The sequence below is a fragment of the Emydura macquarii genome, unplaced genomic scaffold (assembly GCF_026122565.2).
Source record: "Emydura macquarii macquarii isolate MOO-44397 ecotype Brisbane River unplaced genomic scaffold, CSIRO-AGI_Emac_v2 contig_2473, whole genome shotgun sequence".
In the NCBI taxonomy this organism is placed as follows: Eukaryota; Metazoa; Chordata; order Testudines; family Chelidae; genus Emydura; species Emydura macquarii.
The window spans coordinates 4,387,778-4,404,946 of NW_027132610.1; the positions used below are offsets into that span (position 1 = coordinate 4,387,778).

The 17,169-nt window shown below is 40.8% G+C and overlaps 1 protein-coding gene across 2 annotated transcripts in view; it reads right to left on the bottom strand.

Moving 5' to 3' along the window:
- Positions 1–13,214: 13,214 nt before the first annotated feature.
- MICU2 (mitochondrial calcium uptake 2) overlaps positions 13,215–17,169 on the bottom strand; it is a 237,973-nt gene continuing 234,018 nt past the window's right edge. For both annotated transcript variants that reach the window (XM_067562865.1, XM_067562866.1), the window contains one exon: positions 13,215–16,650. In XM_067562865.1, coding sequence (XP_067418966.1) covers positions 16,546–16,650 — 105 coding nt within the window. In that variant the 3' untranslated portion in view covers positions 13,215–16,545. The remainder of the gene's footprint in view (positions 16,651–17,169) is intronic.

Below are 17,169 nucleotides of genomic sequence, written 5' to 3' on the forward strand. Positions count from 1 at the left end.
ACAGACCCAGCATATCCGAAAACTCTGGTGTGCTCCAAGAAGGAGAGTGTTTGCTGCATGAACCAGCATAGTCAGCTGGGAAGATGCGATGTGAGCTCTCCACACCGAGCAAACAGGAAGTGGAATTTCAAAGGAGTCTTTTAAGGAGGGAGGGGCAGACGCCTGTGTACCTGGGTGCAGGGCAGTGGAGTATAAACTGCTGACCAGAGTGAGCAGAATGGGCATTGTGGAACACCTCCTGGAGGCCATTTACATCAACATAACAAAGCACAGTGTGTACGCTGAGATTTTTGTTGATCTACCTTTGCCACAAAAAGCTGTATGCCTCTTAGGGAGATGGTTTTATTTTGTCGGCAAAACAGGAAAGTTTGTCCTTGGGAGGAGCACTGTAATGTGTACACATCCACTGTTTTGTCGATGAAAGCTGACATTTGTCGATAAATGTAGTGTAGACAAGGCCTAAATAATTCATTCCCCTACAAGATGCTTTACACCTTCATAATTTGTAAACTGTTGTTATCTCATTATATATAATCTTTTCTCATAAATTAATCCCTCATGTTACAAACTGACTAGTCAACGACACACCTCATTTGGAACTGGAAGTACACAATCAGGCAGCAGCAGAGACAAAAAAGAAAACAGTACAGTACTATGTTAAACGTAAACTACTAGCAAAATAAATGGAATGTTTAAAAAAAGATTTGAAAAGGTAAGGATACTGTTTCAGTGCTTGTTTCATTTAAATTAAGATGTTAAAAGCAACATTTTTCTTCTGCATAGTAAAGTTTCAAAGCTGTATTATGTCAAAGTTTAGTGGTAAACTTTTGAAAGACCAACCATAAGGTTTTGTTCAGAGATACAAAGAATTCAGAGTTATGAATAAAAAACGGTTACTAACCTTTCGTAAGTGTTGTTCTTTAAGATGTGTTGCTCATGTCCATTCCATGTTAAATGTGTTGCAGGAGATTTTTCCCTTAGTGGCATGCATAGGGGTGGGTCAAATGTCCTCTGGAGCCAGTCTAAAGCACCCCACTGGCCTTCACGTCTTCTCAGTTCCTTCTTGTTGGTAACTCTGACAAAGGGGCAGGAGGGTGGGTCATGGAATGGACATGAGCAATACATCTTGACGAACAGTTACAAAAACGCTTAGTAACCATTTTTTTCTCCTTCAAATGCTTGCTCATGTCCATTCCATATTAGGTAACTCTCAAGCAGTACATCTGGAGGTGGGCTCATGGACGTAGTGATTGCAACACTGCTTTTCCAAAACTGGCATCATCTCAGGCCTGTTGGGTGGTAGCATAGTGGGACAAGAAGCTATGGACCGATGACTATATTGTAGCTCTACAGATGTCCTGGACTGGTACCTGAGAGAGGAATGCTGCTGACGAAGCTTGGGCTCTTGTGGAATGGGCTGTCATGATGACTGGAGGCGTGATATTCACCTGCTCATATCAAATCTTGATACAGGCAGCTATCCAGGACGAGATTCTTTGAAATGACAGTGATAGACCTTTCATCCTTTTGGCTATTGCCTCAAAGAATTGCATGGACTTGCGGAAGGGCATAGTCCTTGCAATATAAAAGGCAAGGGCCCTTCTACCATCTAATGCATGGAGCTGCTGCTCTGCAGCGGACTTGTGAGGATTTGGGAAGAAAACTGGGAGGAAGATACCCTGGTTGTTATGAAACTGCTATATATAAAATGAACCTTTATAGATGAGAGCACCAGGCCTTGCCGCTTCAGATGGAGCAGGTCATCCAGTGTGGTCAGCAGTGAAGAATGGGGCTGGGAAGAGATTCTGTTCAGAGGCCCAGCAAGTGAAATGTTTCCTCTTAGCCAGGTAGATAGCTCTGGTGGAAGGCTCTCTACTGCCTAGCAAGACCTACTGAAGTTGCTCTGAGCAGGCCTGCTCCTCAGGGTTCAGTCATGCAGCAGTCATGCCATCAGGTACAGAGAGGCAAGATTTGGGTTTAGTAACCTGCCACAGTCTTGTGAAATCAGATCTGGGCAGAGTGGGAGCATGAGCGGCTTTGCCACCAAAGGGTCCAGTGGTGTGCTAAACCAATGCTGGTGTGGCCATGCTGGTGCTATGAGGATGACCTTTGCTTTGTCCTGTGTGATTTTTAGGAGAACTCTGTGTACCAGTGGGATTGGGGGAAAAGCATGCAGAAGGTGGTCTGCCCACAAGAACAGGAAGGCATCTGGAGCCTGCACTGTGACCACTCAGCAAGCAGAATTGGTGGCAGATTCTCTGTCCCCTGCTGATACAAGAGAGGGCGCCCCCTTTAGGAGGAGGACAATAAAGCTTTGAAAATAACCCCATCAGGAACAGAAATCATGAACAATTTTGAAAATATTTTTGTTTACATTTTTTTTAAAAACCCGAGTTCAAAATTTTTTGCAAACATTTAAACTGAAAAATTTTGGTTTTGCTCTTTCCTCCCTTTCCCCATTTTGCCTCTGACAAAAGATAAAAGGGAAAATGGGGAAGAAAAGGGAGAAATCAGGACCCCCCCCCTGCATTCTTGCTCCCATCATCAATAAAGTACTTCAGCACATTAGTACCAATGTGGAACTTGCTGATTCATCCCTTGACCTGGGCGAATGAGAACTAGGATCTCTTGTTTCCTGTTGGTGCCAGAAACAGTCCTTTGGGAATTGTATCTTTAGGGCTATGTACCCTATGTAGGGAACAATCTGATCTCCAGCTTTCAATCTGTAGTTTATAACCAAGGCACTGTAGTTCTACTCCTGGTAGAATGTTTCACATATACAAATGATCTGAGAACTAGTATTGATTAAACAAGCACACTTTATACCATTCACATAAGCATCGTCCCAACAAACAGGTTTTACTAGCTGTTCAGTCACTTCGCTGGCTTCCAGTTGAACTATACTCTGCACACAGATCTTTCAGCTGGCAACTTTAAATGGGGAAGATCCCTATAAGTTTACTCCATCCTGAATATCTGCTGGTCAGTAGATGGTGCACTACAGCAGGATTGAGAGACCTTTCACATTTTCCTGTGAAACGTGCACATTGAAACATATATGTCCTCCTGGAGCAGGTTTTGGCCTAGCTAGCTGCAATTCAGCGAATTGCTGCTCCACTAGGAGACACTGCTCTTTCCCGTCAACCTCTTTCTGTGTGGCCTGATGTAAAATATTCTTGGCAAAGACCTAAAAGATAGGAATATAGACACTGCCAGACTGGCTCATCCCCAAGGTTCATCTATCTAATATCTTGTCACTGACAGTGGCCAGGACCAGATGCTTCAGAGGAAAGCGTAAAAGCCCCACAGTAGGCAGGGGTGGGATAATCTGCCCCCAAATGGGCCCCATCCTGATCTCTAATAATTAGAGTTTGGGTTAAACATTGAAGCACAAGGTTTAATATCCATTGAAAATGCCTGTTGGCATTGATTATAACGCTGGATATTCTTAATATCCATGTTAATATCCAACCACTTTTTGAATCTAGTTTTGTTCTTGGCCTCAATGACTTCCTGTGGCAATGAGTTCCACAATTTAATCAGATGTTGTGTGAAAAAATATTTCCTTTTATCAGTTTTGAATTAGCCACCTTTTAATTTCATTTAATGTACTTATTCGTATGTTATGAGACAGAGGAATAGAAATTCCTAATCTACATTCTTTACACCATTCATTATTTTATATTACTTTGATCATCTCCCTGCTTATTCATCTCCCCTTTTAAGGTAAACAATACCAATCTTTTCAGTCACTCTTCACTTGAGATTTTTTTACATGTCCATTATCATTCTCATTACTCTTCTCTTAATCCCTTGTAGTTCTGCAATATCCTTTTTCATATAGGGTGACCAGTACTGCACAAAAAAATTCCAGATGAAGCTGCACCATTGACTTATATTCATTGTAATTTCTGTATTTTTCTCCATCTGTTCATTACACATGCTAACATCTTGTTAGCTTTTTTTGGCCACAGCTGTGTATTGAGCAGAGGTTTTCATTCAGTCTGGGTCCCTTTTGAGAACTGTTACCATTAACTTAGAATCCAATAGGGCATATGAGTAGTTTAAATGTTTCCCTCCAATAGGCCTTAGTTTACCTTTGTTGACATTTAATTTCATTTGCCATTAAGTTGCTCATTCACCTAGCTTGGTAAGATCTCTGACGTTCTATACAGTTGTCTCTGGTCCTAAATTGCTGTGTCATCTGCAGATTTTGCTCACTATTCACCACCCCATTTCCAGATCAATATATTAAACTTGTGGTCTAGTATAGCACCTTTTTGCTATTAACCTTTCACCATGATGGAAATGACCATTTTATCCTACTCTTTGCTTTCTGTCTCCAGTTTCCTGTCTCCTAGAGAGTTTTGATCCACAACAATATCTTGCTTCTCATCCCAGGACTATTTAGCTTCATTAGTAGACTCATGTGTGGGAATCTTGTTGAAGGCCTTTTGGAAGTCTCAATAAATTATTTCACATGGTTCTCTTTTATCCACTACTATAAGGACACATTCAAAGAATTCTAAGTGATTAGTGAAACATGTTTTTCCTTTAGAGACTCTGTTCTAGTTAGACCTGAGCATATGATAGTCTTCAAAGTATTTTGTTATTCTGTTTTCAATTATCAGTTCATCCAATTTGCCATGTAAAGGTTTACTAGTCTGTAACTCCTCATATCACCTCTACAGAGATGCCAACGGCTGGTTGTCCTTACAGTGAGATTTACAGCCCTCAAGAGTGAGATTCAGGGCCAAAGAATGAGACTTTCCAGGTGGTGTATTAGATCATTGTTTAACACAGGGTCTTTCATCTTTGGTCCCTGATGACATCCAATAGGCCAGGTTTTTAATCCAACCAGCACTTAATAGTTTGTTTAAAAATGTACACTGCTTAATATTGCATATAAAACACCTATATGGCTTAATTTATACTAAAGTCCAGGGCACGTGAGAATTCTATATGCAGTGCAAACCAGTGGATTTTAATAAAAACAATTATTTGCTCATCAGGGCCCAAGCGTAATTTTTTCAGGCCCAGTACAAACTTGTAACACGGGTCCCTTCCCACACACATACCATAATCCTGCATTCCAAACATACAATCTTATGAGCCATGAACATTTTTTTCCTCATGGTAATGGAGGTTGCAACCTGGGCCGGGCCCCCCCAGAGCCTCTGGGCCCCTGTAAAGTGTACCCTTCCCCCCTCCCCTATACGGGGGCCCTGTTGCTTGTTGAAACAAAACCCTGGATGGTTGGAGATCTCTGAGGACCAGAGTTAATAACCCCTGGTATAGGCACACAATCAGTGGAACGAAACAAGAGAAATATTTTAAAAAATAAACTGTTTTTATATAACCTCTAACAAAAAAGTAAACTTTTATCAACACGTTTATTTTGCCTATCACCTTGTCATAGAGATCATCCATTTGAAAAACACCTTACAGTACAAATATTAGTTGGTTTGTATATTATTGCTCATATTATTTTTGCAGCAAATTAAAATAAAGTAATCAGATTCCAAAATAAATTAAAAATAAATTAATTAAAATTAAAATAAAACACACCCAAACTATACATTAAATGAATGTAAAAATAAATTAATTACATTTAATTTGAAGCTACCAAACCACAGACAAATGATTCAGATGACACATTTCTTTTAATATCTAATTTGGGTTCCCATTTTATTCACATGCTTTGTTATATTGCCATGTGACCCCTTTGCTGTTTTTATAACTTCTTTTGGTGGCTCAAACATGGCTCAGGATTTGCCAGCTTCACTTGGCTAACAATGTACAGCATCGCATCTAGTCCACGGTTTGGTCTGAATGGTGTCTTATTCTTTCGAACAAGACTGAAAACTCTCTCTTCTCTTTCATTTTTGTAAAGTAAAACTAAGACAAGCCCGGCAAACCTGGACAATAATGGGAACTTGAGACGACCACATTTAAAGAAGAAGTCTTGCCTGCTACCAGGACAATGAAGGGTCATGAATTTGTCCAGTATGGTTTAAATTTTGAACTGCATTTTGCAGAACCTGCAAACTTTGGATCAAGTCCTGTTCGTTTTTGGGTGAATTCATTTTTTTTGACCATCAAGTATTCACACACAAAACCACTCCTTGCTTAGCCTGTTCTTGTGTGCATGTTGTGTGTGTGTGTGTGTATATAGAATGTGTCTTTCAGTGCATGACTAAAAATATTTTAAATCATTATATATTTACTCAGAATGAGTGAGATAAGCTTCAGAACGTGTGTGAGAATGAGATAGCATGCTATTGAGCGAGTCTCACACCCAGTGAGTCAGACTTGACACATCTGCCTCTAGAGTCTTTTTAAAATCTGGGTGCAACACATGCTGCCCTTTAGTCCTCTGCTGCAGTATCTGTTTTTAATGAGAGATTGCAAATTTCTATTTTCAGCTCAGCCACTTCATACCTGAGCTCCTGGATACCTAGCCTCTGGTCCTGCTGAGGCATTGCAATTTAATTTATCAAGTTGTTCCAGCATCGCTTCTTCGGACACGTCAAGCTCTGAGAACTGCATCTTTATTACCAGAGAAGAGCAGGTCTGGGGTAGAGATCCCCCAACATCCTGTGGTGCAAACTGATGCAAAGAAATCATGTCGCTTTTCAGCAACCTTCCTTCATTGCTCCCTTTAACCCTGAGTTATCCTGTAGACCCAACCGATTCTTTTCCAGGCTTCCTTCCTCTGATTTGCTTAAAGGTGTAAAAACGAAGATATTCTTTCACTCTTTGGGTTAGAATTACAAAGGGACTAAGGTGCCTAACTGCCACATTAAGGGCCTAAATCCCAGAATCAGGCCCTCCTGTTATTCACAAAACCCCTGTTCAGCTGCCGCCAGAACCCAAAACACCTAAACCCACTAGGCATCGAAGTGTTTGCAGTAAAAGCTCCCTTGGCACCCAGGTCTCTGCCTCTCAGCATGCATATGCTTTAGGTGGCCAGCCACCTAAGCCCCACAGCGATGCATTAGCTGGGCTAAGATAAGCATTCCTTCACCTAACTGGCCGGCAGGGTGCAAGCCAGTAAGCATGCTCAGAGCCCCATGTGAGCTCACCCAAACAGCTGGGGCAGGCAGCAGAAAGAGGAACTCCCTCATAACGTTTAGCCCGGTGGCTAGGGTACTCACATCGGCTATGGGAGACCCCATGTCAAGCCCTCCCCCCGCGAACAGGGATCAGAACAGCACTCTGTTAGTTTTCAGGTGAGTACCCTGACCCCGGGGCTATGCCGATGTGTATGTGTGGGAGAACTCTCAAAAAGGTACATCTACACTGCTAACCCCCGACAGCAGCAAGTCTTAGAGCCTGAGTCAACGGACTCAGGCCCATGCTCGGGCTAAAAATAGCAGTGTAGACATTCCCCCTCTGGCTACAGTCCGGGCTCTGAGACCCTTGCCAGGTTTCAGAGCCCTGACTCCAGCCCAAGTCAGTTGACCTGGAATCTGAGATGTGCTGCTGGGGTGTTTTTTTTGTTTTGTTTTGTTTTGTTTTTGCAGTGTAGATGTACCCTCAGGCTCTCCTGTTGAAGCTGTTGCACCGTGGACAAATAATTAGAGTCATTGGAGCAGGCGACCTGGATTCTGTGTCTCACATAGCCTAGGTGAGTGCTCTAACTGCTGGGTTATAGAGTCATTCTTACAGTTGTTCTCTCTCTCTGGCCTAGTGATACTGTGAGATACAGTGAGGTAATTATTTAATCCACAATGGAACAGCTTCAACAGGAGAGAGTGAGACATCTCCCTCCGCCATCAGCTTAGCCCATCGCACAGGGCTTGGGACACTCGCGTGAGAACTGACAGATCCCTGTTCAAATCCCTTTCCCCCTCAGGTGGAGGGGGGAATGTGAATTGGGGTGATCTCTGACATCTCAGGTGAGTACCCTAACTGTTGGGCTAAAAGTTGAGGGAGGTCCTCCCTCCCCCTGGCCTCTTGCAAAAACAGTGTGGGTGCCTCACCCCCAAAGACAGCTTGCGGCTGAGAATCCTGAGAAGAGAGAGGCACCTCTCTCAAATCAGGATTTCTGCGCCTAACTCCCTCAGAAGGGTGGGGCTGAGGAAACACCCTTGCCTTGGCATCTCCCATTGGCTAGCTTAAACAGGGAGCCACCTAGCATGTTGGCTGTTGTGATATCAATCTTAGGCACTTATTCTCCCTCCATTCATTGTATAGGAAGCCTGAGCACTGAACTCAGCCTTTGAGAATCCCAGTGATTTTTAAGGCACCTAAAAATAAGGCATTGCAATGCTTGGAGTCACCATGCCTGAGTTCCCTTGTGAATCTAGTCCTTGCTTGCCAAACTCCACTTTGGCCCATCTAAAGTCCCCATTATGACTGCTATCATATATGACCCTTTTTACTGGCTTCAATAGGTTCAGATTTCCAAATGTTGAAGGGTGGCTGTTTGGCTCAAATAGCCTCTTGAACACGGCCATTTAGCCCTATTTGTTTCTGCTTGTCTTCCTGGTTCCCCTTCTGTTCAGCTGTCTTTTGTATCAAATACTTTTTTTTTTGGTAGCATCCAACCTAGGGATTTTGCTTCCTTTACTTTTAACTTCAGGGCCTTTTTCACTAATCTTGTTTTAATTAAACCTTCTTTTCTAAAGTTTAGTATCACTATGTCACTTTTTGGCACCTTCTTGGAATGTTGAAACTAAATTATACTGCAATACAATGGTATTTTGATTCAACCACTGTCACTGCTTGAATTAGCTTCTCTGTATTACTTAAGACTAAGGATACATATAAATCTTTTAATAGTATAAATCATTCCAAAAAGTTATGCAATTTCCAAAGCAGATTAATTAAAGTGGGATCCTAATCAAATGCGTATAGTGTACGGAGGACTGGTGTGCGAGCAAGTAACTACTGTTGATGGCATCATAGAGTGAAGTTCCCAGATCTGGCTCAATCCGCTGAAGCCACAAATCTTTGGGGTGTCCTATGGGTGATGTAAGGTAGGGTCAAGGTGTGCACCCCTTTGTGCGTTGATGGAGAGTTTGAGAGCATGTTGTGCCAGAGTGTTTTTGTCCTTCCTGGAAAAATGGCTGAAGAGCATGCAACACTGCTTTTGACAGCAGTGAGCGATTGGAGGAAGGTCAGATAGCTGTGAGATTGTGACATTTCACACAAAGTTCAACCATTTTATGCTGATAGTGCACATGGAAGACCTTGAAAGTCTGCCTGTCAAAGGGTCCAGGTTTCCGACCATATAGGTGGTACAAGCAATACACACATTTGATACATCCTGAACTTCTTCTCAGTGCAGAGCTGTTTTTATGTTCATAGGCAAAATATGGTATTCATGCAAGAGGTACAAGACTTATTCATCAGAAGACATTTAGTTTGCTGTGACTGACTGAAGTCTGCTTGCAGTCTAGGTAGATTAACTTCTCAATGCTCTCTGTAGCGCTCAATCCCACTTGCACCATGGGTTCTGGTGGCTCAGCTCTGAGGTTCTGGACCTAGGCTTACTGCTTTAAGACATTCAACTCCATAGCGTAGGTAATGTCTTGGACCCTTGAAGGGCAGGAATGAAATTCTCGGGCTTCTCCACAAGCAAGGCTGCATTGCCAGCATAGGCTTGGTTGGGGAACTCTTCTTGACCAACCTTGATTTTTGACATGTGATACATCAAAAAGAGGACTTCTGTATGTGGACGCAGGACAAATAATTCCAAAAAGCCCTAAAGATATACTGAAAAAAACCTTGCCTGGGTAGACAAGCCCTAGGTCAAGGATAGCTTCATATGCTGTAGAAGTAGCTGTTCCAAGAAACAAATCACTTAGTGCTGATAAATTTTCTTTCTAAAATTTGTCCCCATTGGACCTGTAGCAGTGGCACTTACCTGCATTCTTCCTTCCATCAGCAATCTGCTTGTGAGCAGTCAAATATTTTAAAATATCCTTCTTCCCCCATGCCAAACTCCAAATGGGCAACAATTTTAAACACTTCATTTCTAAGACTTTTTACCCTTTCTTGCAACAGATCTGTAATTTAATAGAAAGTGCATGATTACTAAGGGGTTCTTCCTCAGGGTTAGTTAAAAATCATAAGACAAAGTTTTCAAACCTGGGTCAGCTCCCACTAACTTTTGTGTTATTTATGGGTTATTTATGTTATTATTCTCAGCAACTCTGAAAATCAGGGCACTTTCATTGAGGGGCCTAAATATGGAGTTAGGAGTTTGACTTTGGCGCTGAGGTTTGAAAATTCTGGATTGTGTGGCCTTTTAAGAAACAGGACATTGTTTATAATACCCATTCAGGTGGGCAGTCTACTAACAAGACCCAGGCTTCTGGACGCCAGATTGCCTGAACAGCGAAGTAACTAATGAGGACGAGGACAGTTCTGCACTACTGCGCTATTGTTACTGAGCTGAACACACCATCAATTCAGCCAGTACTAGCTTAATGGGGAATCTTTCTCCACGTATGCCACATTAATTCTTACATTACTGAACCAACCAGGAATTGTTTAATCAACAAGGACAGCAGCAAACATTCCAATAGCAGGAGAGTGAAGAAAGGTGCCCTTGTTTGCAGATTAATTTTGTACATGCCATGGTCTCTCAGGTTTCCTATTGTGAATGGGCCTTTTCACCTCTTGCTGGGTGACATCTTCAGTTTTTCTAGGAGGAATTTATTTGCTCGGCTGGATGCTAACAGTGTATGTCTATGTTTGTCATCATCTGCATGTTTCTCTTGCGATCAGTTGTATTTCAGAAGCTGTAGCTAGGTCAGCTTGCTAATGACTTATAATGACCACGCCATAATTTAACTACACATTTTCTATTCAAAGAGCAGGAGCTTGCTTTCTGCACTGGTGTCTTTTTGCTGACCAAACTTTGCTTTGTTTCATTACAGAAAAAATTAAATTTGAGGGTACAAGACATGTTTGCAAACTGTGGGACAAGAAAAAACAGTATTCCTGAAACTTAATGTGAATCTGTTGACTCATTTCTAGTTCAGAATCATTTGAAGTGTGGACAAACTGTCTAATATACAAATATTTTACTATGTAGCTAGATCTGATTGTGTTCATGCCCGTTATTGTACAATGATTAATTTTGTAGGACACATTGAATATGTAAGGTGATATAGAAGTAGTAAATAATTTAACTTTAACCTTCTGTCTTTGCTTCACTATCTCACTTTCCTCCCTTCAGATATACAGAGAAGTCTAGACAGTGAACAGTGATACAGATTCTAAGTGGTGACATTAATAGGGAAAAGGTGTTTCCTTCAATATAAGGGTTGCAACTGATAAGGCATTAATGACATATTGTTCCCCTTTGTTAAAATCATTTGTTCAATATACGTACCAGTAGGGAGAGCAGAGAAGCCCTTTAAGATAAATGATTATTCGTCAAATCCTACATGCACCAGTAAGTGCTGCTAGAGTTATTGTCAGTTTGTGAACATGAGTAAATCAGCTAATTTGGTTTTGATACTTACCCATACTTACTATTACAGTAATGCTCAGATTTTAGAAGGTAGAAATTATGGTTTATTTTCATCATTACACACTACGCAATATATAACACAGCAAGATAGGGAGAGTAAGGAGAAATGCTAGAGCTCATTAAAAAAATTACTGGATTTGGTCTATATGGGAATCATCCAATTTATTAGGAAGCTTCAGGAGTTTCATTTTTGGGAATTGGTTTGTATAAACCCACATGGCAAAAATGAATCTCCAAACAAAACCAAGGTTTGTTCAATACTGCATTGCATTGCATTTGTTCAACTCTCTTGCAGCAGCTATGGGTTGGTGAGTCTCCTAAGAGTTAGGGCTCACTCAAAAACTTTATCATCAAACCAATATGAAACTGTAGTACTCAATAATTGTTCCTTTTCAGTGACAGAAGAAAGTTTTGCTGAAAGATTTGAGGGCTCAAGCTAAACATTCTAGTGTGTTTTGGGTACATACTAAAACTATGTTTCACTAAAACCGAGTTTTGTGTTTCAATACCAAACTCTTGCAATGCCTAGCAAAGAAAGGTGCATCATTATTGATAAAAGTAAATATGTTTAGACCCATGTAAAATTATAATATAAAGAACACTTGACTGATCTTTGTGTTTTTTGCAAGGGTGTGAAGCCAGTCTTTGCACTACTGTAACAAAATATATGTACCTTAGCATTTTCTATTGCACCTGTCACCATAGTATATAACCAATATTTTGAAGGATATTTTTCAAATGTTATTATATTCTATTAAGTTTTCTATAAATTGCTGTTCGTAACCAGATTATAAAAGTAAGAACCAATTAAAGAAGTAATTTTCATGTTCAACTCATACAGTGGCTTCATGCATAAAGATTTATATAAATTGTATTTAGTTAGAAAGTACGTGTTGAGTTATGCTGGCATACAGTTTGAAAATAAACTGTACCGTTACTGCAGCTGTTTTAGTTCCCTTGAGAGCTAAATTAAATTTTAAAATACCCACCATGGACTGTTTAATAAGGAAAGGATGATGTAACTGTTCATGTGAATAACATTTTCAGTTTATGATATTAATTCAAGACTGTTCAAAAACCTGTTAGTGAAAGCAAATTAAAAAAAGATTAAAAACAATTAAACGCAGAGCCCAACACTTCAAGCCCTCATGCATGGGCTTCCTTTGACTTCAGTGGGAGTTCTCTGTGGCTATATCTACACAGCATTTTGGAGTGAGCTTCCCAGCCTGGGTTGGCACACTTAAGTTAGCAGGGTTCATGCTAGCACTCTAAAAATAGCTGCTCAGACAGCACATTGAAGTTGCAGCTCAGGATTCAGAGCTTGAGCTTCATCCCAAACTGCACTTTCAAACTTCTTTGTGTACAACTATTTTTAGAGAGCTAGTATGAGCCCTAACCCCCTGAATCTGTTGACAGGCTGGGAGATTCGCTCCAAAATGCTGTGTAGACATATCCACTAGGTACTTGCAGGGTCAGGTCTATGAAAACATTTTCATCAGATGGACTTCTATTCCTGGTTGATTATCCCACTTCTTATTTAAAATGTACTGTATTTGTCTGTAGGAAATAAAGATGCTGCAGCTCTCATTTTCCTCTGAACTTTAACTTATTAGAAACTCTTTGCTTAAAAGACAAATTTGAAATCTCACTTTTTAGTAACTTGTTGCCAAGACATTGCTGATTGCATACCCCCAGATATACACAAACAAACAAGGCATTAAACTTCTAGAGATGACAAAGCTAGACCAATTTATTTTTCATAAAGTAGTCATAAAAGTAACAAATATTTAGTAAACAAAAGAAGCCACATAAACAAAAAATATAAAATAGAATATTGAAAAATTGTAAAGAAGTCACAGGATAAAAATGAAAGCGAGTAACCTCCATCCCTCAAATTGCAACTTTTATGAGCTAAAATATAAATAAATAAAGCCAGAACCTGAACAGAGGTATATTTGGGGGAATGCTCTTCTCCTTTGTAACATGGGAGAAAGTATCTTGGGGAAACATGGGGCTGTTTAGTGATGTACTGTTTTTCCTGACTCTGTTTTCAGTGTCCTAGGTGGGGGAGCTTAGGGAGCACAGTGGGCTAGAACTCCCTGTGGCTGTAAGAAGAAATCTTCACATGGTTTCTTTATTTTGATTGTTTGGCTCCGGTCAAAACAGTGCCCTAGCTTTTGCCCCTTTAGCTATCTTCCACCTAGATAGCTCTGGCTCCCATCATCACAATATCTGAGCATCTCCCAAATATTTAAAAAAAAAAAATCTAAATCTCTTCTTGTTGCCCCTAACAACTCTGTGAGTTCAGTTTCAGAGAAAGGAACTGAGACATTTCAGTGTGTTTCATTTCAACTCTGCAGCTTCCTGGAGGCAACAAAGGCGTCGTCATTGGTATCTGATTCTGAAGAAAGGCCATGCAGGATGGGAATGATGCTGCTTTGCTGGAGGACCTCTTTAGGTCCATAGACAATGGGAGTACAAGTATCTCTTTAACCAGGCCACAGTCAGAAGTATGACAGAGTGATGCAGGATACTGGTAGCTGACAGGTAGCATTGCTGTTTTTTTTCTAGCATCTCAGTTAGCTTGCTTAGGAAATAACACTGTGTGGGAGTCTGGGAGGGCTCCATCATTAAGCAATGGTTTCTTTAAATATTGGTTGGACTATTACCTCTTCCAGGGTGCGTAGTTATGTACCCTTCAAATAAGATCTTGATGATCTCATATTAGGGGTCCCTGGTGTTCTCCATCTCAGGTATCTAACTCCTTTGGAGGGTCCAAGGCAGGGAAGGAGCTTCCAAGCCACCCTGAAGAGCTCAAACGCAGCGAAAAGTAGCTGGAGATGGGCAGACAGCCATGTTTAAAAAGAGGGCAGGTATTTGCTCACAGGCTGCCTTTTCTGAGACATGTTCCCAAGACAGGTTGGAAAGTGTGAGTACCAACAAAGGCAGCCATTTTGGAAGGCTAAACTTTCTACTCTGGTTGGGACAAGCAAAGAAGTGGGGTGAGGAGCCTGGAGTCTTTATAAACAGGATTACTTTCCAGCCTTCAGTGGATTGGACAGGGAGACTACTCTTGTCTCAGAAGTACAACAGCCAACCGAAAATTTATTACCCAACTATATATGTGTACGCATACACACAAAAGTGGTGGACGTGATATATTTTGTCTTTAGCAAAGCTTTTGGTACAGTCTCCCACAGAATCAGCAAGTTAAAGAAGTATGGGTTGGTTGGATGAATGGACTATAAAATGGATAGAGAGCTGGCTAGATCATAAGGCTCAACGGGTAGTGATCAATGGCTCGATGTCTAGCTGGCAGCCGGTCACAAGAGGAGTACCCCATGGGTTGGTCCTGGGGCCAGTTTTGTTCAACATCTTCATTAATGATCTGGAGGATGGCGTAGATTGCACCCTTAGCAAGTTTGCAGATGACACTAAGCTAGGGGGAGTGGTAGATACCCTGGAAGGTAGGGATAGGATACAGAGTGACCTAGACAAATTGGAGGATTGCGGCAAAAGAAATCTGATGAGGTTCATCAAGGACAAGTGCAGAGTCCTGCACTTAGGATGGAATAATCCCATGCACAGTTACAGACTGGGGACTGATTGGCTAGGCAGCAGTTCTGCAGAAAAGAACCTGGGGGTTACAGTGGATAAGAAGCTGGATATGAATCAGCAGTATGTCCTGGCTGCTAAGAAGACTAACAGCATATTGGGCTGCATTAGTAGAAGTATTGCCAACAGATCGAGGGAAGTGATTATTCCCCTCTATTTGGCATTGGTGAGGCCGCATTGGGAATATTGTGTCCAGTTTTGGGCCCCCCACTACAAAAAGGATGTGGAGAAGTTGGAGCGAGTCCAGCGGAGGGCAACAAAAATGATTAGGGGGCTGGAGCACAAGACTTATGCAGAGAGCCTGAGGGAACTAGGCTTGTTTAGTCTGCAGAAGAGAAGAATGAGGGGGGATTTGATAGCAGCCTTTAAATTCCTGAAAGGGGGTTCCAGGGAGGATGGAGCTAGGCTGTTCTCAGTGGTGGCCGATGACAGAACAAGGAGCAATGGTCTCAAGTTGCAGTGGTGGAGGTCTAGGTTGGATATTAGGAAAAAGTTTTTCACTAGGAGGGTGGTGAAGCACAGGAATGGGTTACCTAGGGAGGTGGTGGAATCTCCATCCTTAGATGTTTTTAAGGTGTGGCTTGACAAAGCCCTGGCTGGGATGATTTAGCTGAGGTTAGTCCTGCTTTGAGCAGGGAGTTGGACTAGATGACCTCCTGATGTCCCTTCCAACACTAATCTTCTATGATTCTATGATAATCTGTTCCTTCTGTCACTGTTTAAGGGCTTGTCTCTCACTTTATGTTGTTTGTATTCTGGGGTAATAAATACTTTAATTTTTATTTATATCTATATTTACATGACACTTCCTGTGGTAACCTTGGGATCCTGAGATATTGTAAGCTCACTATCATACCTTTATGATAAAAAACCCTATTAAAATAATTGTAGGATACAGATGGACAAAGGTAGTAGTGAACCACCAAGTTATGATTAAAGCAAGATGATTAAGATGGCTGCAAGCAATTCTGAGTACAATCTTAAAAAATGGAGAAGATCTTTACTTCAATTTTCTAATTTATTCCATTTGTTGAAGAGGTCCTAAAGCATCTATTCATTTTCACAAAAAGTTTACAATTTTCAAAGCCTCTATAAACAGTCTTAAATTTCCAGTTTTGACTGAGATATGTTAATCCTATTAGCATGACAGCAAACAAAAGTACATCCATATGGATTACCAGCAGTTCATAATAGTGATGAGCATTGAGCATTTCCTGGAATGAGTATACTTTTGTATGGAAGAGAGATGTCATAACAGTTCCACAGGCAAACCTGATTACACTGATAAATACTGTAAAATTATTGTATCAGAAATTGGATTAATTAAATATTTAAGTTGCATACAAATTTATACATGATTTAGCCAGCACGTAAACACATAAAACATATGAAAACCCTAAACCCTGACATTTACAGTAATAAAAAAACAAATAACTTTTTTAGAAAGGGCTTTTTCCAGTTTGTTTCCAGACTTCTTTTGCTCCTTTAATGCTTTCTCTTTTCACACATTTCCAGTATCCTTGTACCCCTTGCTGTTGTGGTACCTGTTAACAATAACAACAAAATTACATCGTTTTGTTCCATCTTTATATATAAAATACCATTCCTATATTAAGGCTGTTCAACACACAAAAAGCTCAGCAGCATTATAAAGCTGCTGCTTCCACAGTTCATATAGATAATACTGAGCATCATAATTAGCACATCATTATATCCACACTAGCCAATCAGCATTCAGGATTCCTTAATGTGCCGAAATCCTCTTATTTTGCAGTACAGCGTGTATTTCTCAGACAGGTGGACAGCTAATCTTGATTGGCTGGTGAAGGTCTTTTTCTCCTGGTGGAACATTTCCCTATAATTAGAATTAGACCCAAACTGCAGTTTTAATCTGGATTCAAACTTTTCCATTGATCAGGGAGTTCAGATCTGGAGTTCTGGTTCATGTTCATCTTTAAGTATAACAGTGATAAATAGAGATATATAGAGAGAATTAAAATAAATGATGAACAAGTTTACACTACCCCAAATAAAACAAGAATACCACTAAGAGGCCAGTTTAC